The sequence below is a fragment of the Carettochelys insculpta genome, chromosome 1, assembly GCF_033958435.1.
Source record: "Carettochelys insculpta isolate YL-2023 chromosome 1, ASM3395843v1, whole genome shotgun sequence".
In the NCBI taxonomy this organism is placed as follows: domain Eukaryota; kingdom Metazoa; phylum Chordata; order Testudines; family Carettochelyidae; genus Carettochelys; species Carettochelys insculpta.
Genome location: NC_134137.1, coordinates 230,907,518 through 230,935,188, shown reverse-complemented (window position 1 = coordinate 230,935,188; position 27,671 = coordinate 230,907,518). Strand labels below are relative to the sequence as shown.

General features: G+C 45.9%; 1 protein-coding gene across 1 annotated transcript in view; it reads right to left on the bottom strand.

Moving 5' to 3' along the window:
* Positions 1 to 27,671, bottom strand: part of NCAPD2 (non-SMC condensin I complex subunit D2) — a 37,718-nt gene that overhangs the window by 1,816 nt on the left and 8,231 nt on the right. The window contains exons 10-28 of the mRNA XM_074983598.1: positions 27,441 to 27,575; positions 26,741 to 26,825; positions 26,218 to 26,407; positions 25,781 to 25,908; positions 25,247 to 25,447; positions 23,876 to 24,050; positions 22,334 to 22,418; positions 21,492 to 21,625; positions 20,564 to 20,696; positions 17,934 to 18,018; positions 17,681 to 17,842; positions 17,234 to 17,451; positions 16,128 to 16,239; positions 15,673 to 15,796; positions 15,310 to 15,465; positions 14,898 to 15,075; positions 10,985 to 11,079; positions 8,169 to 8,249; positions 273 to 459 (exon numbers count right to left, since the gene is read on the bottom strand). Of these exons, the coding sequence (XP_074839699.1) occupies positions 273 to 459; positions 8,169 to 8,249; positions 10,985 to 11,079; positions 14,898 to 15,075; positions 15,310 to 15,465; positions 15,673 to 15,796; positions 16,128 to 16,239; positions 17,234 to 17,451; positions 17,681 to 17,842; positions 17,934 to 18,018; positions 20,564 to 20,696; positions 21,492 to 21,625; positions 22,334 to 22,418; positions 23,876 to 24,050; positions 25,247 to 25,447; positions 25,781 to 25,908; positions 26,218 to 26,407; positions 26,741 to 26,825; positions 27,441 to 27,575 (2,664 nt within the window). The remainder of the gene's footprint in view (positions 1 to 272; positions 460 to 8,168; positions 8,250 to 10,984; positions 11,080 to 14,897; positions 15,076 to 15,309; positions 15,466 to 15,672; positions 15,797 to 16,127; positions 16,240 to 17,233; positions 17,452 to 17,680; positions 17,843 to 17,933; positions 18,019 to 20,563; positions 20,697 to 21,491; positions 21,626 to 22,333; positions 22,419 to 23,875; positions 24,051 to 25,246; positions 25,448 to 25,780; positions 25,909 to 26,217; positions 26,408 to 26,740; positions 26,826 to 27,440; positions 27,576 to 27,671) is intronic.

Genomic DNA, 27,671 nt, shown 5'->3' with positions numbered 1-27,671 from the left:
GTACAGAGGGATACCATGCTGCAGCCCAGGATTTCCCATGTTGCTCCCCTCCCCACACCAACCAGGCCCAGCAAACGCATCTTAGAAGTTCCTTACATCTCAAGCTTTAAGTTTTCACCATGGCCTAAGAAGCAGCTATATCTAGTCCTACGGCTCATCATGGACTGTCAACTTCACTCTCGCCATTCCCATACTTGCATTTAATTAGTCCAGGACAGCCTGGAAACAAAATTACTCTTCCCATATATGAATTAGTCAAATCAGAGTCTCACCTTGGTCTCCAGTTTGGTGACCGACCTGCGGAGTCGGCTGACTGCAGCTATGAAACTGGTATAGACAGCCTGGTCGTGAAGCTTGTCAGCAAAACAATCAAAATTATCTTGCATCTTGCGGAGGCCTCGTTCAGAGAGAGGAAGCAAAGTAAGGCAGTGAGAAAGGTCTCGATACTGACGCTCTGTTCTAGAGAAAACAAAGACATTGTCTTCAGGTTCAGAATAAAGGAGCACATACTAAGCAGTTCTATAGTACACGTAATCATATACATGTAGGCTGCATCTACACTACCCCTCCCTTTTAGGATTATGGAAATGCCGTGGATTGGAAATGCTAATGAAGCACTGATATGACTATTCAGCACCTTATTTGCATAATGACAGCCATCTGCTGCTTTCAAAGTGAAAACTAGCCATGTAGACAGGGTTCCTTTGAAAGGGAGCCTCATTTTCAAAAGCACCCTTCTTCCCCCCGAAATAACTTGGAAGTTGTAAGCTTTTGAAAGAACCATAAAATTCTTTTCAGTTAAAAATGTTTGACTTATGAACTTCCATTCCCATGTGTCTCAACTCTGAGGTTCTACTGTACTTAATTAGGACTCTGCAGAAGAGTGGGGGTGGGGGGTGGGCAAAGAAGTGTGAATGTGCAGAGTCCATCTCAAAGAACTTCAGTTACATGTGTAAATGTGTGTCCCCTCTTTGTATTCTTACTCTTGGAAAATACTGCTTTGATACTTCACTGAAGAAAAATGGTACTTTTAGCTATCTAAATTTACGTGAAACAAGCACAGAAACAGTTTCTGCGGTTGGTCAATTAAAAACCCCTTTTCCCTTTAATATTTCAGTAGTTTATGTTTAACACAGTATTGCACTGTGTTTGTAGGTGTTCCCCCTCTTTGTTGCTGCCTTATTGCTTGCTTCCAGTTCCAGAGGAGGCATGTGGTTGACTGGTCAGGTCGAATCTTAACTATGGCATTTGCAGCTCCGAAGTTCTACTGCAATACTAATAGACTCTGCTCGAACGTTGAGAAGAGGTGTAGGGGCATCAAATGAGCGCTCAGACTCTACCACAAAGTTCCATCACTCAAACTGTACCAATAGCAAGAGTTGCACATGGCAAGAGCTGAAGATGCAGAGTACATCACAAAACTCCTGTAACGTAAGTAACTTTCATTTCTTCAGGAATATTTTTGTATATTCCCACAGCAGCAGGCAGATATGGACCTCTCTGCATCTTCTGAACTCATGGTTACGAACGAAGTATCCTAATACTTCTACTTGCTAGACAGTAAGGGCTGTAAAGTAAGTTTTAGGGCATCTTAAAACATTTACTAAAAAGAATGACACATCTGAAGATGAAGCAAAATAGTTTTAACAAACCTGCAGTCTTCAGAGTGAGATGCACACATTAGGTGCCTTCAACATCTAGGGAAAAGGACATCCCCCTTCTCATTGTGTTATGTGTAGTTTGTTCACTCCTTCAGCCCAAAAGGATAGAAAATAGACTTAAGGCCCTCCAATTTAAAGGAGGACCTTTTCTGTCAAACTCAAGGATCAGAGATTTCATAGGCATGCAAAGGAAAATGCAGGAAACCTGAATTAGCTCAGTACTTCCATATGCCACTCTTGGAGACTCCTAAGCAATAGCATCACAAGGAAGCGAGGCAATGAGGGGGGGAAAATAAACAGTCTAAGCAAAGATAAGTGAACACAGTCCCGTCAAATTTCATACCTCTGGAACCAAAACTGGTGCACAATAATTTTCAAATGTGGGAATCAAAGACAAATTTTACTGAGCATCTTAAATAGAGTGAACACTAGTACATCTAGTAACCCCTCCCTGAGGTAGACTTCTTTGCTAATTCGTAGCAGATCCTGATGAATCATGAGAAGCCAACGCATGTTCTTTGAATAGAAACGTCAATATTCTTTGATTCTGTCAGTGCATACTATATACAGCCTTGACACACAAACTGGTCCAATAAAAGATGCTACTTCACTCACCTCGTACCTCTATTTTCCTAGTTTCTACTCCATTTTAACAAGATACAGTTTCTGAAAAGATGCAAGATAAAGAACAGGGGGAGTCCAAAATGTTCAAAAACCTCCACGGATATTTTAAGTTCCAAGGTAAATGGTACCAACATCCACTACAGTATGTACTCGTGATAAATCAGCAGTGGGAAGGAGATCTGGATTCTTTCCCTGGACCAGGTAAACAGTAATGCATTCACAGAATCAAAGAATCTTAGGGCTAGAAGGGACCTCAGGAAGTCATCTAGTCCAGCCCCCTGCTTCAAGCAGGATCAACACCCACTAAGCCATCCCAGCCAGGACCTTGTCAAGCCAGGACTTAAAAACCTTGAGGGATGGAGAATCCACCACCTCTCTAGGCAATGAATTCCAATGCTTCACCACCCTCCTGGTGAAGTAGTTTTTCCTAATATCTAACCTACACCTCTCCCTCTTCAAACTTCAGACCATTACTCCTTGTTCTGCTATCTGACACCACTGAGAGTAGTTTCTCACCCTCCTCTTTAGAGCTCCCCTTCAGGAAGCTGAAGACTGCTATTAAATCACCCCCACGTCTTCTCTTCTGTAAACTAAACAAGCCCAAATCCCTCAGCCTATCCTCATAGGTCTTGTGCTTCAGCCCCCTTAATCGTTTTTGTTGCCCTCTGCTAAACCTGCTCCAGCACATCCACATCCTTTTTATTACTGGGGGGACCCAAAACTGGACACAATATTCCAGATGCTGCTTCACCGGTGCTGAATAGAGGGGAATAACTACTTCTCTAGCTCTGCTCAAAATGCTCCTCCTAATGCACCCTAGTATGCCATTAGCCTTCTTGGCTACAAGGGCACACTGTTTGCTCATATCCAGCCTTTCATCCACCATAACCCCTAGGTCCCTTTCCATCATACTGCTGCTGAGCCAGTCAGTCCCCAGCCTGTAACAATGTTTGGGATTCTTCTGCCCCAGGTGGAGGACTCTACACTTCTACTTGTTGAACCGCATCAGATTTCTTTTGGCCCAGTCCTCCAATTTCTCCAGGTCACTCTGGATTCCCTCTCTACCCTCCAATGAATCTACCTTTCTCCCTAGTTTTGTGTCATCCCCAAACTTGCTGAGGGTGCCATCCAGTCCCTCATCCAGGTCATTAATAAAGATGCTGAACAACAACAGCCCCAGAACCAAGCCTTGCAGCACTCCGCTCGAAACCAACTGCCATCCTGATATGGAGCCATTGACCACTATCCATTGGGCCCAACCTTCAAGCCAGCTTTCTATCTATCTTATAGTCCAAGGATCCAAACCATATTTCCTTAACTTATGGGCAGGAATGTTGTGGGAGACCATATCAAAAGCTTTGCTGAAGTCAAGGTATAATCACATCCACTGACTTCTCCATGTCCACAGAGCCTGTCATCTCGTCATAGAAGCTAATCAGATTGGTCAGGCAGGACTTGCCCCCGGTGAATCCATGTTGGCTACTTTTGATCACTTTCTCCTCTTCCAAGTGCTCCAAAATGGATTCCTTAAGGATCTGCTTCATTATTTTCCCAGGGATTGAGGTAAGGCTGACAGGTCTATAGTTCCCTGGATTGCCCTTCTTTTAGTTTTTTAAAAAATGGGCACTACGTTTGCCTTTTTCCAGTCATCCAGTATCTCCTCCAACCTCCAAGAGTCTTCAAAGATGATGGCTAAAGGTTCAGCAATGACATCTGCCAATTCCCTCAGTACCCTCGGGTGCATTAAATCCACACCCATGGATTTGTGTACATCTAGTTTTTCTAGATAGCTCAGAACTTGTACCTTCCCTACAGACGGCTGCCCTCCACCTTCCCATACTGCACTGTCTAGGACCATCGTGTGGGAGTCGACTTTGTCCGTGAAGAATGAGGAAAAGCATTGAGTACTTCAGCTTTTCTATATCATCTGTCACTAGGTTACCTTCCTCATCCAGTAACAGCCCCACACCTTCTCCGATAACCCGTTTATTGTTAACATGCCTACAGAAACCCTTCTTGTTACTCTTCACTTCCCTGGCCAGCTGCAGGTCCAACTGTGCTTTTGCTTTCCTGATTACTGCCCAGCATTCTCCAGCCATATGTTTATACTCCTCCTTAGTCAACTGTCCATGTTTCCATTTTTTGTATGCATCCTTTTTGAGTTTAAGCTGATGAAGGATTTCCCTGTTAAGCCAAGCTGGTTGCCTACCCTGTCTGCATTTCTTACTATTCAAGAGGATGGTTTGTTCTTGTGCCTTCAGTAAGACTTCTTTAAACTACTGCCGGTTCTCTTGAACTCTTTTCCCTTTCATCTTCATTTCCCAAGGGATCCTACTCATCAGTTCTCTTGGGAATGAGAAGTCTGCTCTTTTGAAATCAAGGGTCTGTATATTACTGCTCATCTTCCTCCTTTTGTCCGGATCCTGAAATCTATGATCTCATGGTCACTGCAGCCCAGGTTTCCACCCACTTCTCTTTCTCCTACTAGTTCTTCCCTGTTTATGAGCAGCAGATCAAGATGTGCATGGCCCCATGTCAGTTCCTTCAGTACTTGTACCAAGAAGTTATCCCCAACATTCTCCAAAAAACTTCCTGGATTGTCTGTGTGCTGAGGTATTGGTCTCCCAACAACTGGTCACACCTCAGAGTAACAGGATGATGTGGAAAAGTCCTCCAGAAAGGAAGGGGGGTCTCTGGAAGCTCTGGGAGGAGTTGCTGAGCATGAGGCCTGGCTTTCCCCACCCCATGAGTACCCACAGAGATGCCAGACCACAGAAGTCCACTCTGTAGTGTGGTGACACTAAAGAGAAGGTTCGTCCCAACGATGTTGAAGGGATGAGCAGTAAAATCTATACTGAGGATATGGAGAGCTATTGACAGGAGAAACATACCTAGCTGTAGAAGAGACTACAGGTACCAGAGATATGACGCATGGATAGCAAATATCATGATATTACATGCAGATAGTGATGGCATAGAAGACACTTAACAGATTGCTGCAGGAACACAAAAAAAAAAAAATCTATGAAGCTGTCGCTTCAGCTAGTGGCGGTTTGGACGAGCTCTGTATCAGTGAAGTCAGTATCACTGAGATGGTGCTAGAAGAGAGATGGGTCTTTTCTCATGGGGCCATGGCCAGAATCAATACTGGTACACATGGGACCTCTTGCAAAGCGTTCATCTACCTTTAAATGTCGGAAGATCTGGAATTTCAATAAGCCTGACCAGCAGGACTATGAGACGGTGATCAACACTGCTTGTCCATGAAACGTTTAAGCTCTCACGCCCTAAAGGCAAGGCTGGAAAACCCACAGCCCTCAGGCCACATCTAGCCTGTGGCTTGCCTGGATGCAGCGCACAAGGCGTAATGCTTTGCCTCCCACTCCACCAGACATAAGGGAGCACATGGGCTTCCTGTTGTGGAGGGTGAAGAGGGCCCTGAGCCTTGCAGCCTGGATTTGTTCCATGGGCTCTGCCTGGCAGTGGGGAAGAAGCTGTTCTGTGAACTTCCACTCCCCCTTTCCCCTGGCTGTGGAAAGAGTGCAGGGAAATGCTGCCTGGAGGCTTTCCCCACACCACTCCAATGAGCTGAAATCAGAACCAACAAGAACAGCAAGGGACAGAGGCATGTGTCCTCCTCCCGCCCCCAGGGTATTGCACAGGTAAGCACCTCCCCACACCCCACACCCCCCAACTCCACTCCTGTATCCCACCTCTCTTGCCCAGCCAGATCCTACAGCTTACCACACTTCTAAACCCCGAACCTGCTCTTGCACCCCTCCCACCCAGACCCTCTCCACCTACACTCTGTTCCTGCTCCCCACCTCACGCCCAGCCCTCCAACTCCCAGTCCACTCCTGCCAACTCTATCCTGCCCAGACCCAAACCTGCTTCCCAGCAGCCCCTTCCCAAACTATTTCTGGCCCCACCCCAGAACCTGGAGGGGCTCACAAAATCTACTAGCCAGGGCCCCACCTAGGGCTGTTGTATAAGGGGAATGAGGGGAGCCTTTCCTTGCTTCTCAGGCGGGGCCACATAAGTGAGCGAGGTATTTTTTGCACTTCTCACTTGTGTAGCCTCCAACTGATTTTTCTGTGCAGTAACCTCCCCCACACCACCATCGCCTACCCCAACCCAAAAATGGTTCCCCATCCCCACCTAGGGCTTGTCAAGAAAATTTGACAATGAGGATGAAGCTGCAGGGACTGACCTTGAAGCTACTCAATCTTTAGAAGACTGAGTGAAAAACCAGGCTCCAAGAGTTAGTATGAATGGACTATTCAATTAGAGGTGCCCTGAGGCAGGACTCCCTAGCCCACTTTGACCTGTCTGAAAATGACTTCAAACATCAACATGGAAAGGGATGTGGCCTTCCCTTTGACACACTAGGAGCCAGGTGTATCCATCTTTTAAAACAACATTATGGGCAATGTTTAAAAAAGGGCTGATTTTTTTTTTTAAATCTGTCATTATTACAGGCTAAATACTGAAGTACACTTCTCTACACTAGGAAGGAAGCTAACAGAACTATCAATACGATATTGAACAGCAGTGCTAATTCTCTCTAAATACTGTAAAATGTTTCACACAATGCACATCAAGGCCAAGACTAAGAACGCTCTGCCTCTTAACAAGGGATAGTGGGAAGAAACTGGAGCATAGCTGGGGTGGCTCTACCCTTTGTGTTCTAGATATGTGAGGATGTGACAAGCATGTGTGCCATTCTAATGGACACTGATAACTAGAAAAATTTGATCTGAGTGCACTAGGATTGTGCCTCTACCAACAGAGGAATATGTTTACAGACATCACTTGAAAAGCCATTGTGGCCATATCTGGGGTTAGTGTGACTGGTCAAGACGAAGGACTCCTCTGATTGAGGAAAAAGGTGGAGGGCCCCCAGAACCCTCTGTAAGTGCTCACAAAAACCTTCCTGGAGTTCAGGCATGAGAGGGCTTGCCACTGATGCTTTTGGCAACAGAAACCAATTAGTTTTTCCTCAATGTTTCCAATGTGGATCCACTTACAGATGTGTCAAAGGGTGGACAGGTCCAAGAAAGCAAGTTACAAGGTTATTGACCAGGGAGCCGCAGCCCACCTATTACTAGCTGTGCAGGTAACTGGTAAACGGTGCTTCCAGAATCAGAGTCCCACTCCTGACTTGCAAAGAGTGGGATATAATCTGTAACCTTCTTACCCAATGTAAGGAGGGTTGCATACAGGGAGGTGGTGACTAGGAACACTTCCTGGAACCATCATGCTGATGCAGAGATAATGTTACAGATCCTAGCGCTGGCACTGGATTTTGGCATTTTTAATGTTCTCTTCACTCAACCCAGCTTGCTAGGCTACTTTACATGAATGGCCTTCTTGACTACATCTTGGTTCCTGCCTCCTCAGGATCAGGCACAACTTTCACAAACTGCTCAAGTAAGAGTACTTAGAGCTGTGCACCTCTCTAGATATTTAGGTGCAGCAGGCAGATCAAAACATTATTATTGGGGGATACATCCTTTCTCAGAGCAGAAAGGGATCTGCTATGCCCATTATTCAGGAACACACCATCATATGGTGGACAGGATTTAAACCTTGACAATTTGGAATCTATCACAACCTTCTGCAGTCACACCTTGCTGAAGTCATATGGCCTCTCCACCAATGACCACAATGTAGCAACAGCAAACAGCTTTAAGTCTCAATCATCCTTAACTTTTTGGTTTTAAAAGGAGGTGGGAAAAGGAAGATCCCAACCTAGAGCAGGATTCTGCTATATGGAGTGTACAATGGGAGCCTGAGCTCACTCCCATGGGAATAGGCTTTCCCTCTGGTAGTCAGGGAACCCACAGTATACTACTTGTCCTAAAAAGTTAGAATGCAACCCACCTTGCAGTCCGGAATCGCTGGCACAGTTTCTCAACCAGGCTTTCTGTCTGCTTCTCCTTTGTGATATATGAGAAAAGCTGCCTGTATAGAGAAAAAAGGATTAGGGAGGAAAAGCACAAAGACTGAATTCCCACTTCTCCACACATACACCAAAACTGCAGCTCTCTTGCCAAGTCTGTGGAGGTGTTGTGCCACAAAATTAGGTCTTTTGGGATACTGCAGAGCAGAGTGAAGAAGGGAAAGAAACTGCAAGCACAGCTCAGCACTAGTAATATCCTCTTAGACATCTGCACTGGGAGTTTGGGTAACTAATCTGTGAGACAGCTGCCACTAGAATAAGGATTCAGACAAAACTAAGTTATAGAATTAAAGTTTTGTCCTATAACACTGGTCTGCGTTTCCTGTGCCCCTCCTAAGTGAATTTAAGTACTCGCCCTGCAAGAGAAGAGTTAAGGACACCAAACACCTGCAAAACAGACACCATTCTACAGCAATTCCTGTACTACTGTGCCCCATATACTGCAAGCGCATTACATTTAAAAAAAGACATTAAAAAATATCCAATTTACAAACAGTTACCTTTCGGTAAGTAGTATTCTTTAAGATATGCTGATGCGCATGTCCATTCTACATTAGGTGCGTGTGCGCTCACTAAATGCGCCAGTTCTGGAAGTTTTAGTCTTAGTGCTATCTGTAGAGGACTGGCTCTGGTACCCCCTGTGCAGGCACAAATATGGCGTGGGGAGGGGAGGCAGGCAACAGTTGGAATGGACATGAGCAACACCTCTCAAAAGAGCAGTAACAAAAAGTAGGTAACAGTCTTTTCTTTGAGTGATGCTCACGTCCATTCAGATAGGTGGACTTCCAAGCAGTGTTGCTGGGGGAGGGGTTAGACTTCAGCTGGTTGCAGAACCCATCCTAGCAAAGGTCGTGTCATCCCTGTCATGGTGGTTGATGGCATAGTGGGTCATGAACATATGCACAGAGAGCCACGATTCTGCTTTACGGATGTCCTGAAATGGAACTGTGGCCTTCTTTGCACATGAAGACACCAACGCTGTTGTGGAGTATGCTATCAAGGGTGGGGGAGGCATCTTTGCCACGTAATAATATGTTTGTATATCAGATGTGATCCATGCCAATATACAGGTTGTGAGGAAATGGACAGACCCTCAGTCACTTGGCAATGATAACAAAGAGCAGAGGATATTTACAGAAACTTTTTGGCCGTTTCTACACATGGAAGTGGCATGCTAATAGACAGCCCAAAATATGCTAATGAGGCATGGATGCAAAATCCCCACACCTTACTAGCATAGGGTCACATGATTTGGAGTCCAGAAGATGCTCTTCCGGACTCCCCAACAGCATGTAGAAGTGTGGTCCCTGGGGGGCCTTCGAGGCCCCTTCTTCCTGAAAATTTTTGGGAAGGGGCCTCCGGAAAAAGGACTTCCTTCTGGAATCCCCCATGGGGGCCACACTTCTACACACTGTTTTGCAGTCCAGAAGAGCATCTTCTGGATTCCAAATCATGTGACCCTATGCTAATAAGGTGTGGGGATTTTGCATCTGCCCCTCATTAGCATATTTTGAGCCGTTTTTTAGCATGCCACTTTCGGCATGTGTAGAAACGGCCTTTGTGCGCTCAGTATGGAATGCCAGGGTGCATCTCACATCCAGGGAATGCAGCACTCACTCCTTGATGTTGCATATGGGTGCTTGTTGCAGTGGTATTCCTTGCTGCGAGGACCAGATGGAAAACCACTTATACTTTAGTAAATACATGGTGCAGGTGAAGGTTTCCTGCTCTTATAGAGCTTTCCTCACTGGCTCAACAGGGTTCAACCCCAGAATTTTCCACATTTGAAAATCAAAAGGACCCTAGGTTGGGGTATTGGAGTCAGCTGGGTTTCCGAGTCAGAAGGTCCAGGCACAGTGGCAAGGGCAATGGTGAGGTGCCAAAGGAGGTTCAGCAATCTGGGAAGCCAATGCCGACACGGCCACACTGGTGCTATTACTAATCTGTCCTGGCACACCGTGATAAGGACCCCATATGTCAATGGAAAGGCCTCGAACAGGTGGTCTGACCACAATAGGTAAAAGGAACGTACTACAACTGCTACTCCAGGGGCTCCCCAGCCAAGTAAAACTTATGATGATCATGTGCACGGCACAAGCACACACCTACTGGAATGGACATGAGCAACCACTTGAAGAACTTGTCTCTTTCAGCAACAGGGGTTGGTCCAATAAAAGATATTACTTCACCTGCCTCATAGCTGTGGACAAGACAAAACTCATGGAGACGTCAAAAGCCAGGGCATCCTTTTGCCGTCAGTGACAAGTATATTCCCAGCCTGAAGCACCTTTCTAATGGACGTGTGGCCCTTATGACAAAGAAAAGGCTTCTAGAAGAATCCTGACTGCAACCCTCAGTACAGAGAGTTACTTCAGCAAAATCCCAACAGCTTAGTAATGAACAGAGCATGGTGGCCAGAATACAGCTCTTCAGAAAAATGCTGTATGCCTCTCAGGTGGTTATCTATGTTACTTCACAGCCACAGAGAAGAGCATATTAAGAAGAGCTAGGGGAATCAGACTATAGTGCCCCTCAGCCATATCTGGCTACAAAGCAGACACCTCTTCTGCAGCACCTCCTATTTCAAATACTGACTATAAAACAAGTCAACAATTCTGGAACAGTGACTGGAAGGTTTTTTAATGTGCCACTATATGTTTTCTTTCCCTCTAGGCCTTTGTACATGTTGCACACCTGAATACACAGCCTTAAGACAACATCCATTTTTGCAGAATACCTCATAATTGTACGGAAGGCCTCCTCTTCTACACCACCATCTGGGTCTGAAAGGCGGCTGATAATATCCGGAAGCAAGTTGTAAATGGCATTACCCTGCACAGGACATATAAAATGATCACAGAGCATATACTAACAATGGGAAAAAAAAACGTAGTTTGGGCCAAACTAGCAAACAGCATTTCCAATTTAAATGGCCCTTCACCAACCCCAGTGATTTTTGCATGGCTTGTGTACATCAGCTTCAGGAGGTGGTTCTGTGTTCACACACACATTCTTGGATGCTTCACAGCCAAAGCCAGAGAAAGACAAACAACCAACAATTAGAGGGACTATTCAAGACTGGCACAAAAAATAGCCCTACAGATTTATCAAGGGCCTAAAGGCAGGATCAGAAGAGGTTTAGAGGACAGATGCAGAGGAAAGGACACAACTCTTCTGAGATGAAGTTCTGGGTCAGCAGCACAGGACAGCAGACACATCTATAGTACAGCACCCATCGGAACACTACTTAAAGAACACACTTTGGTTTTAAAGCGTATTCAACACAGTCTTGAATAGCTTAAAAGATTTGAATGGCTTAAACGAAATCAACCTTGATGAGAAAAGTATGGTTGGTATACAAGGGGCTGTAACCCAGGGATACGTCAGAGTGGGAGAATCACATAATTCCTCTGAAATAAAGGCTCATGGCCTAAGTCCGAGAGACAGTGCACAGAGAGATCACAGAAGGAAGTCAGAAGTGCAGTTAGCCGTCGCAGAACCAGTGGGATAAATGTGGCAGTGGTAATATGAAGTGACAGCAGTAAAAACAAATGTTCACTGAGATATGTTGGTCATGTCCATTCCAAGTTAGATGACTGCAAAGCAGCATCCACAGAGGTGGGTGGGAGTTCAGGGAAGCTGGAACCTGTCACCTACTTGAAGGCAATGAGCCACACTTCATGGGTCGAGCCTCCTACCCTCCTGGCCCTTGCAAGAAGGAGGATGACCTCTCTAGGTCTTCTCTCTCTATCCTAATGATGCTAGGGCGGTCAACAGTGGCATCAATTGAACATCCTGCACTGAGGCCATAGTGTTGTGTGCTGAGTCCAATCCTGGGCACTCTGGTGCCGGTGTCTGTGCCACTTCAGTAAGGAGCATCTTTAATCTAATATCCTGCTCCTTTGTTCACACTTAAAAAAAAAAAATACATCATTAATGTGTGTATCCCCCAGACTATATAGGGTCAATGACAGGCATAAGTTTCTTATACCAGTTGAAGTTCTTAAACCCTGGAAATTAGCACATGTTCCATTCCCAGGCTAAGTCCCATCAGGGACACAACTAAATCAACAACTAGGGAAACTAAGTGCAAGATATTTCTCCCCACGCACACACACACGCTCACAAGTAGCAACTGAGATTGCAATGCCAAAGTAATCAAAGTTCATTGTGGTGTCTCTTTCACTGCACCATACGGGCACCACTTCAGAGGTTGTCAAAGTTGCTCCCCTATTGATGCTGTTAAGGGAAAATCTTCCAGCATCAGCGCATGTGGTGAGCATGCGTACACATCTACCTTGGAACAGACATGAACAAGCACTTAAAGAAAACAGCAGTGCCAGCATGAACTAGAGCTCAAGAGATTAGAGAGCTCAGAAATCTAGTGGAACCTCAGGAAGGGACAGAGCACAGAAAGCCAACTCTAGAGAGAGCATAATGCTCAACTCTTGTCTCAGTTTAAGGGAAAGCAGCTTGGGACTATACATAGCCATCTCACTTTCTTTGAGAAGAATGGTGATTTGAACAAGGCGCTCTCTATAGCTCAATTCCATTTCCTTACCCCTCTCACAAAAGCCTAACTGCCAAATAGAGGGAACACACTATGAAAAATTTAGAACCGTCTTGAATGTGAACAGACTCCAAAAGCTTCCAGGATAAGATTTCAAGCGGAGAAAGGGTTCAGAAGCAAAAGGGAGCAACTCATATGGAAGACATATCTACTGAGGGAGCAGTGGTGGTGGGCACCGGATTACCTCCATGCAGGTTGCAATCAATACCCAAACACCTATAGCCAATGCCCCTTCACAAGCAGATCTGCTGACAGCTGTGGCACAGAAGCAGCTAAATTCACACTGTGAGCCAATTCCAGAATTAACCTAGGAGGTGCCAGAATTCTAACTGTTTCAGCCTGTGTTGACACTGTGATCCTGTAGATAGATGCCAGACCAGGGAAATTTTTCTCCATGTGAAAATAATGGAGATAAGTCTGTACAAGGAACCTGAGACCCAAAGAACAATCAGTAAGAACAAAGAGCAGGAACCCATTGATCTCTTAGAGATAAGAGGAAAACCTTACCAGGAGGCAAAGAAGTTGAGGCAACGTGAGAGCTTCTGAAAGGAAAGTTAATAACTAAGATAGGACTTCCCATCAGCTGTGCTGACCCACCATGGAATCTTCGGAATCCTATTAAATGGGCCAACAGCAAGACCGAAGAGGTAGGCTCACAAGCCTGGTACCCTAGATACAAGGCTTTCAAAGCAACTTGTGTTTTGGATCCAGAGCCTACAAAGTTGACATGGTTTTGAGGCTTTCAGTTAAAAAAGAACCAGCAGACAGCAGGGATAAACTCTACTCTTAAAAAAACAAAAAGCAGTCAAGTAGCACTTTAAAGACTAGCAAAATGGTTTATTAGGTGAGCTTTCGTGGGACAGACCCACTTCTTCAGATGGTCTGAAGAAGTGGGTCTGTCCCACGAAAGCTCACCTAATAAACCATTTTGCTAGTCTTTAAAGTGCTACTTGACTGCTTTTTGTTTGGATAGTGTATAGACTAGCACGTCTTCCTCTTTGTTACTACTCTACTCTAAAGTTAGAGTAGAGTTTATCCCTGCTGTCTACTGGTTCCTTTTGAATCAAAAGCCTTGAACACATGACAAAAATAGTGAGCACTAGAACCATTAAGTGAAGCTCTCAAAGATATCCGAACCTTCCTCAGTAGATAATTTTTCTAACTAGGTGCTCTTCAGTAACAAGAACTTCAGTTCAAGCACGTTTGGACAGCATCTTGGTTCAAAGAGCTGCTGTCCCAGCTCATGTCCTGAAAGAAGACAATCAGCAACCCCATTCTCCTCAGGATGTGGAAGACATTCTTCAAACATCTGGGGAGTACTTGCAGACAAGTAATGTGGGCACAATGAGAAATGTGTCATTAGGAGGGAACCCTCCTTTGGAGGAGCTGTTAAAGGGTACATGTATCTAACCATACAGTCAGTGGAACTAGCCAAGGAGATATTTCTGTCTGTGAAATTCTGCTTCTTTTCAGGCTTGGCTCTGGAACACAAGGTGGAGCATAAGGCTACCATGACCCAATCAGCAATGCATCTAGACTGGCAGCTGTTTAGACTGCTGGAGCTCAAGTATTGTTGTGCCCTGTAATGCATGATGGGTAGAAGTCTGCTGTAAGGGACCACCTCCAAGGATGCTTCAGAGTCAAAGGCTAGATGCTGGAGCGTACAAGAAAGAGAGCACAAGCTAGCACATTGTCAGAGACAAAGCACAAGGCTAGTGGTAGCAGTTCCATGCTAGAGAGACAGTCTCTAAGATTCAGTGACGCCAAGGCCAAAATGGACCATTGTGATCATCCAGTCTGACCTCCTGTAGAGCACAGGCCATGCAAAGTCTATGCACTCCGCAGCGGATGGATAGTCATTTTCAGCAATATCAGGGACACAAGGATGGTTCTGAGAGTGTCCTGCATTCATCCACAGCCACCAGAAAGAGAGGATTTAGGACAAAACACTGCCTCTTTGTCCCTGTGCAAGAGTGCCTGGAAACAAAACCCTTCTCCAGAGCTTGTCATTCTTGGCTTAGACCACCCCAACCTCCTCTCTCCACCTCCACCCTCCTTAGAATCCCTTGCCATCCCCCACCTTGTTGGAAAGTTCGCTGAAAAAATTCCGAGCCAGACCCACAATTTCCTCTTCAGGGTCAATGAGGAGAGCTGCCATCTCACTCACTTGCCCCTTCACTTTCACCATGTCTTTGAGAATTAAGTGTGTCATCACCAGCCCAGCGGTCTGCCTTACACGTTTACAGGGGTCCCGCAGCCTAAGAAGAAACAGATTCACTTAGATAGGGAGCAAATAGGCCATCTGGCTCTCTCGCTAAGACCCAAGTCACAGATCTTTGTTCAGACCTCCCCTCCACAAACCTCAGCTCTCAAAGGTCCCTAATCGTCACAGACCTCCATCCCATCTCCTCAAACCTGGGTTACTACAACACCCTCACCTTCCTAAGTTGTTCTAAACCCTCCACTCCTAGAGGTCTGAAAGGTGACTGTACCTGGCATATAGATGGGGGGTCCAGGGCTCCACCAGATTGGGAAAGCGGATAGCTAAGTCTCCTGCCGCAATCATGAGGTTGGATCTCACACCTGGGAGAGTGGATTTCTCCAGCATGGTAAACAGGAGGCGCAACTGGGAGTCACAGAACTGAGTGCTGAGGGGAGACAGAGTGGGAACAAAGAGGAGAAGAGCTAAACTCTGGTTTTAAGAAGTTCAGTGAGAACAGAGTCATGGGAACTGTCAATTCTACTCTCCAGAGAAAGGTGCTATGATACAGGGATAAAGTCATTTTTGATAGATGTTGCTCTAATTGGCCAAGGTGAGGAGAAGAATGGATTAAGGCCACAAGGCTGGGCATTACCTGACCATGCAGAGTTTACCAAGGGCCAGTGCCGCAGCAGCTGAAAGTGCTGGATCACTGTAGAGCCCAGGGTTATTGCAGATCTTGAGCACCAGGGGAATAAAGGCAGAAAGCAGCTGTTTCCCTGTAGAGTGGGGAGAAAATGTAAGATCTGAGAGCAAGCCTCAAAATCTGTCTCATTTCAAAGGAGATCATTTTAGTCACAGATTACTTAGTCCCCACAGATCTGGTGCCCCTCTCGTTTGTAGCTGGGAAATGCTATCCAAAATTCAGAACCACAGAAAAGATGTGATAAGAAAGGAAATTTTCACAACATTTTAAAAAATTTTCTAAAGGAAATTGGTGTGCTTTATTTTGGTTCTCTCTCACTGTGTCCACTCATTAGGACATGACTGATAAAAAGGAATGGACTGGAGGAGAAAACTCCCACCTGGCCGGGGGGCGGGGACACTCACCGTCCAGCAGCTCTGTCTCACAGATATTACGAACGAGTTCTGCCTCAGTGTCATCAGCGGAGGCGCCTACAAGGCCCAGCTCCTCCTCCATGGTGGTCTCATTCTCGATGCCCTGTGCAGAGGTAAGAAACAAGTTACAGAAAAGACTCTGCTTCTTACTAGCACCTTTTATCGAGGTTCTTCTCTCCATGGTGGCATGTGGCCACTCAATAACAGCAACAAGATAAAAAGCTGATAAGATCAAATGAAGGGTGATCTCAACCCATTTATCCCCTTTAATTTGAATAGAATTATGGTAGTGGCATGAGGTCTGTCAGGTTGTATTTCGCTGCATGGCAACATTGATGACGGAAGTAAAGATCAGTCCGTGCTACTTCTGATCAGCCAAGACTAACTGACTACAGCCAGCATGAGGTCTTGATTTAACACCTACAAACAACAATGCATACTAAAATCCAAAAAGACAGTTACTTTGATTTAAGAAAAACTAAAGAAAAGCAGAAAATTTAACTGGTCTTGCTTTAACAGAGGACACACTTTACTATTTCCTCTGGATGGTCCTCAAACACTGATGGGGAAATGTCAATGTAATTGGACCCGATAATAAACATTTGTGAACTAAACAAAACAGGGTGTATGAGGGATGAAGAGAATAATCTTTCCCCCTACATACAGTTGTGCATGTATCCATCATTGACTTAATAGAAATATTTTAAAATACTACTTTTGTACAATTAAGTTTGTATTTCCAGCCAACTGGAGCTTGATGCAAATCATGAAAAAAAGTATTTAGCAAATTAATATTTAAATCATCATATTCTACCATACTATACCCTCTTGGTTAGCCAGAAGAAGTGTGAGAGCTATGTCAATGTTTTAAATGGTTACCACCAACCAATGATAATCAGCCTCTCTTCAGGAAAATTAAAAAATTCAGATACAAAACAAGATTAAAATCAAATTTAATCCAAGGTTTTCCACGTGCTGATTTAAACTGATTAGCATCAGTGTGTTGCAAACTACTCCTTACAGGACAAAAGTCTGGTGCTTGCTGGGGCGGTCAGTGAGGAGGAATGGGCTCCACAGAAAAGGAGCTCAATTCTCACCTTGGCACTCTTCTCCTTGGTGCTGCTGCCAACATGTTTCTTGGCCTCCTGCTCCTCCCCAAGAACACGGCGTCTGCGAAGCTCTGCACTCACTGCCCGTTCCAGATGCACAACCTGCTGTAAAGCCACATTTCCCACGAGGGAGATCAAATGCGTCAGCAGGAAGGTAGGTAGTGTCTCAGCACCACCAGGGACACTACTTGGAGGAGTACCTGGTTCTGACGGAAGGAAAAGGAAGGAGCCAAAGTTTGCAGAATTTCTTCCGTGTTAAGTATGAACCAGTCTAAATGACTTCACACCTCATCACGTGTCCAGCTCACTGCACCCTCTTCCCCTTCCAATCCAGCTTCTTCTAGAGCCACTTCACCATGCCTCCCTTCCACTTACCTACCCCAGAGACAGCTGGTTGCAATGCTGCAAGCTATGAGAGCAGATCTCCTTTCTCACCTGCTCCCACACCTGGTAGCTCTTGAAGCTTCTCCAGAGCCTGTTGACTACAACACTGCAGGATCTGGGCACATATCTCATCAGGCCCTTCTGCTAACTGGTAAATGAGGGTCACTGCTGACTCCATGAAGGGGATCCAGAGTGCATTCGGCTGGGCAAAGCCTGGTGAGAGGACAAGAACCACATTACACAGGCCAGATGGCTCAAGACCTTACATCTCCTCCCCCCGGCCCTAAAGCTTTCTTGACCTCACCTTCGGTCACAACCTCACTCAGGCGTCCAAACAGCAGATGTGTCTGTGGCAGCCGAAAAGGAGCACAGTTCTTTCCCCCAGCTGGCTGCAAAGAGAACCCCAGACAAATGGGTAACTTGAACTTACCCACAATCTTTCCTACCCTCCTCCCAGTGTTCTCGAGAGGCTCGTTCCTTTTCACACGCATACTAGCGGATACAAAATGTGTTATACTGATTCTAGAGTCCTCTGGAAAGAAGTGACTCCTACCCCTTTCTCAAGTCACAATGGTCACACAGCATCACGCAGAAAGCTTTGAAGTCAAGATGGGCAAGCCTACTATTTGGGCTCATCCTGGCAGTTATTTCCTTGGAATGCCACTTGATACGGCTTTCCTACCAGTTAAATAAGGGTGCAAGGACATACAAATGCTGGAAATATTCTAATGCTATTATAACAAATCAATGGAATGCCTTCACCTGGGGTATTGGGACCTTGTTGAAGGGATATAGTTAGCCCACAAAATGGCAAATGGGATGCAATTGCCACAGGCAGCAACACTGAAGTTAGGCAGTGAAGCCAAATGTCCGTTCTGTGTGCATGGAACCTGGAGCTGGAGATGGAGGGGGGAAGAGGAGTTACTGCTGGGCTGGGAGTCTTGCATACCGGGAAAACCAATCATGGCAAGAATAGCATGGGCACATCTCGTACTACTTAAAATGTTTGGGCCAAATGCACACACGCATATTGTTTGGTGGGTGGAAAGTAAGAAAATCAGTTTCCAGCAAAGGGAGAGGCAGACCTCAGTTGGCTACAATACCATCCCTACAGTCGCAAACCATCTGGAATATCAATGACGAAGGAAAGACTGCTAGCAGCATTTAATCATCAGCAGCCCTACCTCCTTCCAGAAAGCCAAGCTGCTGAAAGAAAGCTGTATGCTATGGCACAGAAGGACCACCTAGGGCAATGAAGCTCATATAGGGAAGAAAGTCTGGTACTAAACATTGAGTTTCTCAGGAATTCATTTGTAGTCTAGCCAGTCACCAGAGCAGAGGAGTCTGTAGCGATGAGGAATTAGGTAAATCAAACATTTCTATTTACTCTTTAAGGTATGAACAAGCAATTATTCAGATAAGTTAAAAAGACATTTTTAAAAGCTCATTGCCCCCACTATATTGAGGGCAAGGATTCAGATATCCCTATATCCTGTTTTTGAATACTAGCTTTAAAAGATTAAAACATCTCTCTTCCCCAAGAATTTAAGTAGGGATAAGGACCTTATCTTTCAGGGCCTAAGGCAACCTATAACAGAGGTAGAGGAAGCAGCTTTCACCTTGGATGGTGCTTTTCCCTAAATGAACATTACTTCAGCTGGAGTTCAAGATGACTATTCACACTTATGCGTAACAGGCTGACCAGGGCTGATGATCAGCATAGCTTGTCTACAAAGTGCCTGTTAGACTTTACACAAGTATGCCAGCACTCAACTACTTCGTGGTCAAGTCTATATATATAAAAAACACACTTCACCCTCAGTCCCTTTAGTACCTTATACAAATGACCCAGAAAAATATACTAAGCTATGGCTGAGAAAGAGGGGAAGAAGGGGAAAGTGTGACTACACAGTCACCCCAAAGAACTCTGGTTACCAATAATCAACCTAGGGATGCAAAATCCCATTTAACTGGTTAGCAAGTTAAACAGTAGGTTGGACCAGTTCATCAACGGTGGGGGCGGGCAGTAAGCTGGGGAGGCTGCTCCAGCCTGGTTGAATCACCCTCTGCCATGGACAGGGACACAGCGCCATGCTGGGGATCTGAGCTGCTCTGGCCCACCTGGAGCAGCCCCTTCACCTCGTATCTTGATAATTCATGTCCACGTCCCCCACAGCTGCCCGATACATGTTAGACTGATTGGATCTAAAAACAAAAACAATCAAGGCCTCCTAGGCCAACTTATGATGTTCAATATCACTAAAGCCCTTTTTAAGTCTTTGGAACAACTTTGTGGGCAGGAGAGAGTAAACATGTTCCACAATGTGGTTGGCCACGTATGAGATGGACTCACCCATTGGATCACTTTCTCCTAGAAGGGTGCTAGATAGCATTCTGGGAGACTATTGGTCTAGAGAACAAAGAGCTGTATCATGTTCCAGTTCTTGAGTCTACAGCAGCAGATATATGAATGCAGGCATCACTTCACCCGCTACATTCTCTGGAGATTGAGACAGTCCGCTGCACCATTTGATCCTTCCTTTGCATGGAAAATTTTAAATGTGATTCTTCCATCAATATAAACAAAAAAAAAGTCTGACCCTGATGCTATGACAGCTTAGGACACAGTTTGAAGGAACAGACTCCCCAGTTGGTCAAGCCGATATCCATCTCAATCACCACTCTGGAAGGTCATGGATGGGAAAAGTGTTGGAGACAGCTGTGTCCTACTTTCCACCAAACGAAGTTAGCCTTGCCAGTGGTGGTTGAAAAATTGTTCCACTTACACCTCCTAGTCTACATTGTAGAGGTCTGGACCTAAGCTATTTCCCTATGAATCAGATGCTTAAGTATAGATGATTTAACAGTGTCTGTTCAAAGAAACATCCTGCATTCCTAGTTTCAGGGAGCTCACATGCAAAGTACAAGCCTTACCTTGTTGCTATTGGCAAGTTTGGAGATGGCACTACACACTTCTTGGGCGAGGCGATAGTCTCCCATTACCTTCTCATCTAGCCCAGTCATCACTAGAACATCCAGGTTACTACCCACAATCTCTGGCTTTCCCCTGAGTGGTAATGGCAAAGGGGAAAATACACATTATTAAGTATGGCTGTTCTTGAAAGCTTACGCCACGCATGTGAAAAGAGTTGTGCCCCAGGGAAGAGGAGGGACTTCAAAGCGAGGAAACAGCTGCTACCTGACCTGACTCAGCTGAGAGGCAGTAATATCTATGAGGTGCTGTACTTTGCACCCATGACATGCAACCCCCAGGATGAAACATGCAGTATGGGGCTCTCACTGGGGATTCTCCTGTATCTAACATAAAGAGTGCTACAAACACCTGCCAGTTGCATAGCTCACCATTGCAATAGTGGATGTGGGAACCAGTGGGGACAGGTACGTGGTGTCAAGTCTCACTAGGCTGTAAGAGAAGGAACTGAAGCCTTCATGTCCCAAAATGCAAAGCCATACCCAGCCTGACCAAAGCAGGAATGTGAAGAAACATCTCTGCAATTCTGAAGTCTTCAAATACTTCGCATTCAGTAACTTCCCCCACTGCACATTTCAGCTGTAACTAGATACCCGAACTGTAGCATAACATCATGTGAAAAAGGTATTGTAGCACAGAACACAGGGAATTCAGTATCAAGTTAACAACCTAGAGAAACTAGGGATGCTGGGACCCAGTATTTCCACACCTAACTCAAGTATTAACTTCTGAATCTCTGCAGAAACCTTGACATAGAATCTAGAGTCAGCTGCTGCAACCCAGAGGCCTTGTACATAAATCAACTCTAGGAAGACTCCCTGCTTCCACAGGATCAGTACCGATACAAGGAGACCCAAACTATGGGCTCACCGTGCCATCATCCCCAGCAGCATGATAGCAGCACGACGCTCCAGTGATGAACACTGCACTTTCTCTGTGAATTGCTCCCAGAGTAGTTGGACCACAGATGGCTTTATTTCCTCTTTCTGCATGAACTCTGAGATCTGCGGAGAAAGGAGACAACATTTAGAAATGCAAGAATACAGCAAGGAGGACATATTTCAGACCATCATGAGGGGATTTTATTGGGATGACTATGATGAGACACTGGACAACAATGGAACATCCCAGATGACCACTACCCAAAGGCCCCTATCTGAGGTAAGAGGGTCAGATTCTGATGCACACCAAGACGGAATGACTCACATATTTTTATGAACAAGTTTATTTGTATTTTTTGTTTTTTCAATTCACAGACTACCCAGAAAGAAGAGAGCCTTTAAAAGCAGCCTAGCCAGAGAGCTAAAGAAGAAGCAAGTCACCAGAGACAGAGGAGCCTCTGGAAGAGTACAGCAAGTGGGAGAAAGTTGCTACGCCAGGCGCAGGCACAAGGATGCACCAGCAGAGAGTCAAGCCCTTCTGAGTGAACAGGACAAAGGCACAAAATTTTTGGACACAATAGATATATGCAGATACACATCTGATGGAGCTGAAAGGGACATCAGGAGGCCATTGAGTCCAGTCCCTCGCCCTCTTGGCAGGACCAAGCACCATTCCCGACAGATTTTTATTTTTTTTAAATCTATTTGCCTCAGACCCTTAAATAGCCTCCTCAAGGACTGAACTCCCAAACCCAGGTTCAGCAGGCCAATGCTCAAACCACTGACATATCCCTCCCAATCAATCAGAAACAGGGTGGAACTAGTACTTACTATTTCTCCTAAGCACTGTATGGTCTCTAGCGATGCATCTGTCATGAGGAGGAAAAGAGACTGCACCAGACTCTGGGCCCTGGCTCTGTGTGGGAGATAAACACGCAAAGGCAGTTTACATGCAACTCCCTCCCAGATCCAAATCTGGAGACAGAGCAATCCAGTCCCTGAAATGCAGCATGCACGTACCCCCTCCCTACAGAAAGGTAAACACGATATGGGAATAGAAAACCAAGAATTGCTCACGTGAAAGCCATTTTCCAAACAGAAAACACAGTTACTGTTGTAACCACTGCTCTTCAAGACGTATCCATCCAAGTTAGGTGTGCACACAGTGCGTGCATGGCTATCGGAAAGTTTTATCCCAGCAGCAACCCGTTAGGTAAGCTCGGAATCGCCCTGGAGTGGCATCGGTGCAGAGCCCTAGTATCTGACCCCACCTTGAGTCAGGCAGGCAATGCCACAAGCGGCAAAGCCAGGACTCTGAGCAGCGCAGGGACTCCAAGGAGAGAGATGCTGCAGCAGGAACAGGAGGACCCATCATGGCAGGTTTACCCTCAGCAGATGCTGAAGGGCAGAAACCTCAGTCTGCACCAGGAACTGCAGCATCTCAATAAGCCCCTCCACTGCAGCCCTGGGACATATCTGCCATAGATGAGGCACTGAGAAGCACTGGTTCCCCTCTCGGAGGGTCAAGGATAGGACTTTGTGCATGCTCCTTATGGGTGCAAGCCTTAACAGCTTTGCAGATCGGACACTTGTCAGCCTGGTGAGCTTCTGACAATGAAGGCACAGGTCGTGCCATAACCTTCAATCAAGAGCTACAAGGCTGGAAGCCCTGCGACTTTGGCATGACCCAATCCTCAGAGGGAACACAGGGAGATAAGTAGAAAAAAACCCCTCTCCACTCATTGACTTCTAACACTACTACAGAAATCTACAACTGAAAGAATTATTTGCAACTATCCACACCACAAAGCGAGAGACTCGTGGTGTAGTTACAAGGCATTCGACCACAGCTCCAATAGCAGTCACTAGTGGTAAGAAGGAACTAAGGGGAGGTTCTGCCAGCTGGCTCATATAGCCAGTCTAAGAGGCTCCACAGCCAAACTGACAGATAGCAGCTAAGGTAAAACTTTCCAGCAGCCATGCACACAGTGTGTGCACACCTACTTTGGATAGATAGGAGCAAGCCTTCAAAGAAGAACATGTGTTCTTAGGACTGGGTTGGGGTCATCTGGGAAGTAGTAACCAAGATTGGTGGAAGCCAGAATGTGACTGCTGTGTTGCTGACCAGCTACTGTATCAGGGCTCCAGCTATACACAGGCACATAAGCTGTTAGTTACAACAGCAAACACTGCCTGCCTGCCACAACTCCTCTGTGGCCTGGGATTGTACCACAGAACTTTACTTGCCCACACCCTCCCTACAGCACAGCACCCACTAGCATTTCAGTTAAGTATAAAGTTTAATCACTGTCTATAATCTATTTCCAACAGCATCTCCTGGGATACAGAGACACTGATTTGAGGGATCCATACCTTTCTGAGTCCCCGCTGGGGCTCAAGTAGAGCCTCCTGTAGGCACTTAGCACTGTCTCTCTAATACCTGGCTCCTTAGACCATATAAGTGGAAGCATCCTTCGGACTCCAAGCAGCGCCTGGGGGACCCCAAACTGCGAGACTGTCACAAAGAACTCAATGGCCTCCTGTACCACTAGGGAAGTAGAGACAGAAATCAGTCCAGTTTCACAGCAATCCCTTCCCCTCTAGTACTGGGCCCATACCTTCCAGAGACATCATTCATAAACAAGCCACGCACCCATTGTTCTACCAGAAAACCCATAACCCACAAACATTGTAGCTTCTTCCTCTTTGGAGCAGAGAGGTAGCTGCTACAGCCCTTTCAGCAGCTTCCAAACGGTGGACCGAAAGGATCCTTAAAAATGTCAAAGCCTGTATTCGATTCTGAACTAAGAATGTGGTTTCTGAGCCATGCCCAGCAACTTTTGAACGAAAGCATTTTATTCAAACGCATGCTATGAAGAAAAATTGTTTCAACACAGCTACCATTTCTTCCCAACTGCAATTCCTCAGCAGCACACCTGCCAGTGACGCACTGTAGTACAAGAATATGGAACTGACCCAATTACTCCATTGCCTCCTTGTCCACCAGGCTACCCAAACCCCAGGCCAAATACAGTAAGAGTCAGAGACCCAGAAGCAGAGATTGCTCCTGTGGCCCTCTGCTGCCAGCCAGCAAACCAGAAGAGGGACAAGAGGGCGATTTAAGAAAAGGGAAGCAAATAAACCAAGTGTTTACAGCCTTCTGGTTCTCCACCCCAACTCCTACACAGGTTAGAGCAGCCTTCGGGCTACCCTAGAGGTCATACACCATCTATGATTGGCCACAGCATAGAATGCACTACACCAGCCATTCTCCTTGATCTTCTGCACACATTGGACATGTGCATTGTGGCAATTCAGATGCCAGCTTTGCAGGCTCTGTCTATATTGCAGAAAGATGCAACAAGAGCTGCCGGGGTTCCACTACTTTAGCACCCTCAAGCACACAAAGGAGAACAGGGCAAAGAATCCGCTCCAAAGAATTGATTGTGGATACCTGATACTTTGAGGTATTTTCAAGTCTCAAGCTGAAGGGGCTAGATGCTCTACATTCACCTAAAAAGCTTTCTGAAGCTTTTAAGTATCAGAAGAAGCCCTTCTCCCCCCAAAGATAACCCTCTCAATGAGTATGACTTCAGTGTAAACAAGGTAGGCTAGCCCACAAGCACCTCTCCAGAATACTCCAGTACCAGCTGCTCTCACGTATATAAGATAAAGCTCTCATACATCAAGCTTAGGACTCTGGAAATCTTAATGGGTATGATGATCTGTGTCTATCCTACGTACCAGAGACGGAGCTTTCATACATCATCCTGCTGACTAGGCTCAAGGCTTCAGTGATTTTCATAGCGAAAATGTGTGCATCTTGTAGATACTGCACCAGCATCTCCTGCTTGACCAGCTCTGATTGCAGCTGCTTCTCTATCACAGGGTCTTCATTCCCACCGCTAGGCAAAGGCTGTTGGATATTGTTTTCCAGGTGGGAATCTACATAGCAAGAATAATCATCCATAAACCATGCTGAGGGTCAAAAGAAAGTGCATTTTTTTGACCGGTCTCCCTTCAATTCTGGTGACCAGGAGCCAGGAGTTCCATTCCCAAAAAAAACACAACCTAACATCAGCTCAATCTGGCAACCAAAAGGAAAATTCAGGCCTAGAGTCTGATTCTCAGCACACTCTCAGTGAAGTCTCGTTTCTATGGTATAATGCAATGCAAGCAGAGACAGCATTTAGGAAAGGGTTAAAAATGTTTCCCTTCTACACTGTTGGTACCAATACAAACACCAGGACAAGAAACTGGTGGACTCAGAAAAGCTACCTGTGTACAGCGTCCTCAGAATGCCCAGGATCATGGTTTCCTCATCACCCTCCAATTCTGAACTGCTGGTAAAGGGTTCTATCCCCTGAAAGCGGGACACAGCCTTCTGCGTTAGTTGAACAGCATCCCTGAACAGAAAGGATGCACAAAAAGAAATCAGCCACTGGGTGCTGACAGCCTGTCAGTGAAGCAATGCATCACTTGGTTTTGTCATTGGACCTGTGGGACATTGGCTTCCACCTACACCTCCAGCCTTTCCACACAAAAAAAACCTCTTCAGTCTCCCACGGGGTGGTACCCCTGCCCTAGGGCTCAGGCCTCAAATGACAACATGATTACAGATTAAGTTCTTAAAACTTCTTGCCCAGATCAAAAACCCTCTCCTTGCCCCCCGCCCCCAACACTCAACTGTGGCTCATTGGAGGGTCCCCACTCACTTGTAATTTAGCTTTCTTAACAACTGGATGATGTGCTCAGCTGTACTCAGTGCAGTCTGTTCAACCTCTAGTGTCTCTTCTTCCTCCCCCTCCTCATTTTCTCCTTGCACTGGGTGAAGGAGCTGATGTACAGTGGCCCTAACCTCTGGCTCCATGGCCTCCCACTCCTCCGCAGGGGTAATTAGTGCAGCTGTGAGAAGAGGAAGGGAATGATAAAGATATTCAGACTCATTATCCTAAAGGGAAGGAAAACATCTTCCATGCCCCTCTATATCCCAGGCAGACATCATTCCCTTTGCTTGCCCCCTCCTGAGATCCCCCCCTCTTCCTTGCTGTATGGAAAACTTCTGATGTTCTGGGCAAGTTAGACAGGACTTCTAAGGCAACAGAAATTGATAAGAGGAGACTGGCACAAAGTCAACACAGGTAAGTACAGATAAAGACAAATTGTAGAATGAGAAATGCACAGGAACTCCTGCTGGGAGGGCACAGGACACCTTCTTGGATGGGGAAAGGAGATTACCGGTTGCTGCTGTACATTTGTCTCTCATTTCTTGCAGTTTCTGCATCTCTTTCTTTAGTGGCTCAGCCAGGTCAGCACAGCTTAGCTGGGGATGTGAGGGGAAAAGTGGAATGTTTCACTCTGTATCCTGGATCCTCCATATCTTTAAATCTTAAGATCCTCCTTGCTCCCCCACAACTTGCTTTCAGCTCCCACTTGAAGTACCCTGGGCCCTGTAGAAGACATTTGCTTTTGAAAGCTAGAGTAGCTGGTGCTAGTGCACTTCCCAAGAATGGTGGCTCGAGTAGGTGGCCAATCTGAAGCTAGGAAATTCGTGACAAGGTCTATGTGAAAGGTGTGCACCAGCATGAGCTCCATGATCTATGGATGCAATGCAGCAAGGTCCTGAAGGCTGAACCAAGAGCCCAGAAACAAAAACAAAACCACGCACACCCAGTGACCACTACAGACTCAAATCAAACTGGAGCAGGTTTTCAGCAGTTAAGAATCACACACCATGCCCACTTCATGTCCTGGCATACATGCCAGCTAATGAGGGGAGAAAAAAGCTCATGTTTTAGGGTACCTGAATCTGAGGTGGAAAAAAAGAAGCCTCCTATCCTGATGTGCTGGCCACAGCCAAAAGACTGGTGACCCTCTCCCCCAGGGGAGCGCATGCTCTGGGAAAGCACAGAAATTCCAGCATGGTGCAAAAGTTTACCTTGCAGGAGAAAGGGTTGTTTGAAAGAAATGCAGCCAGCAGCTGGATAGCATTCTTAACCACTGTTACTGATTTGTCTTGAAGACGGCCCACAGCCACAGCCACTACAGCTTGGAACCGAGCCAAGGGCAAGGCCTAATGCAAAAAATCGATTGAAGAGGTTATCCAGAAGCCATAAAGAAGTTAGATGCAGTCTTTCATTCCTCACTCTGGGAAGGCTCTGCAGCCAAA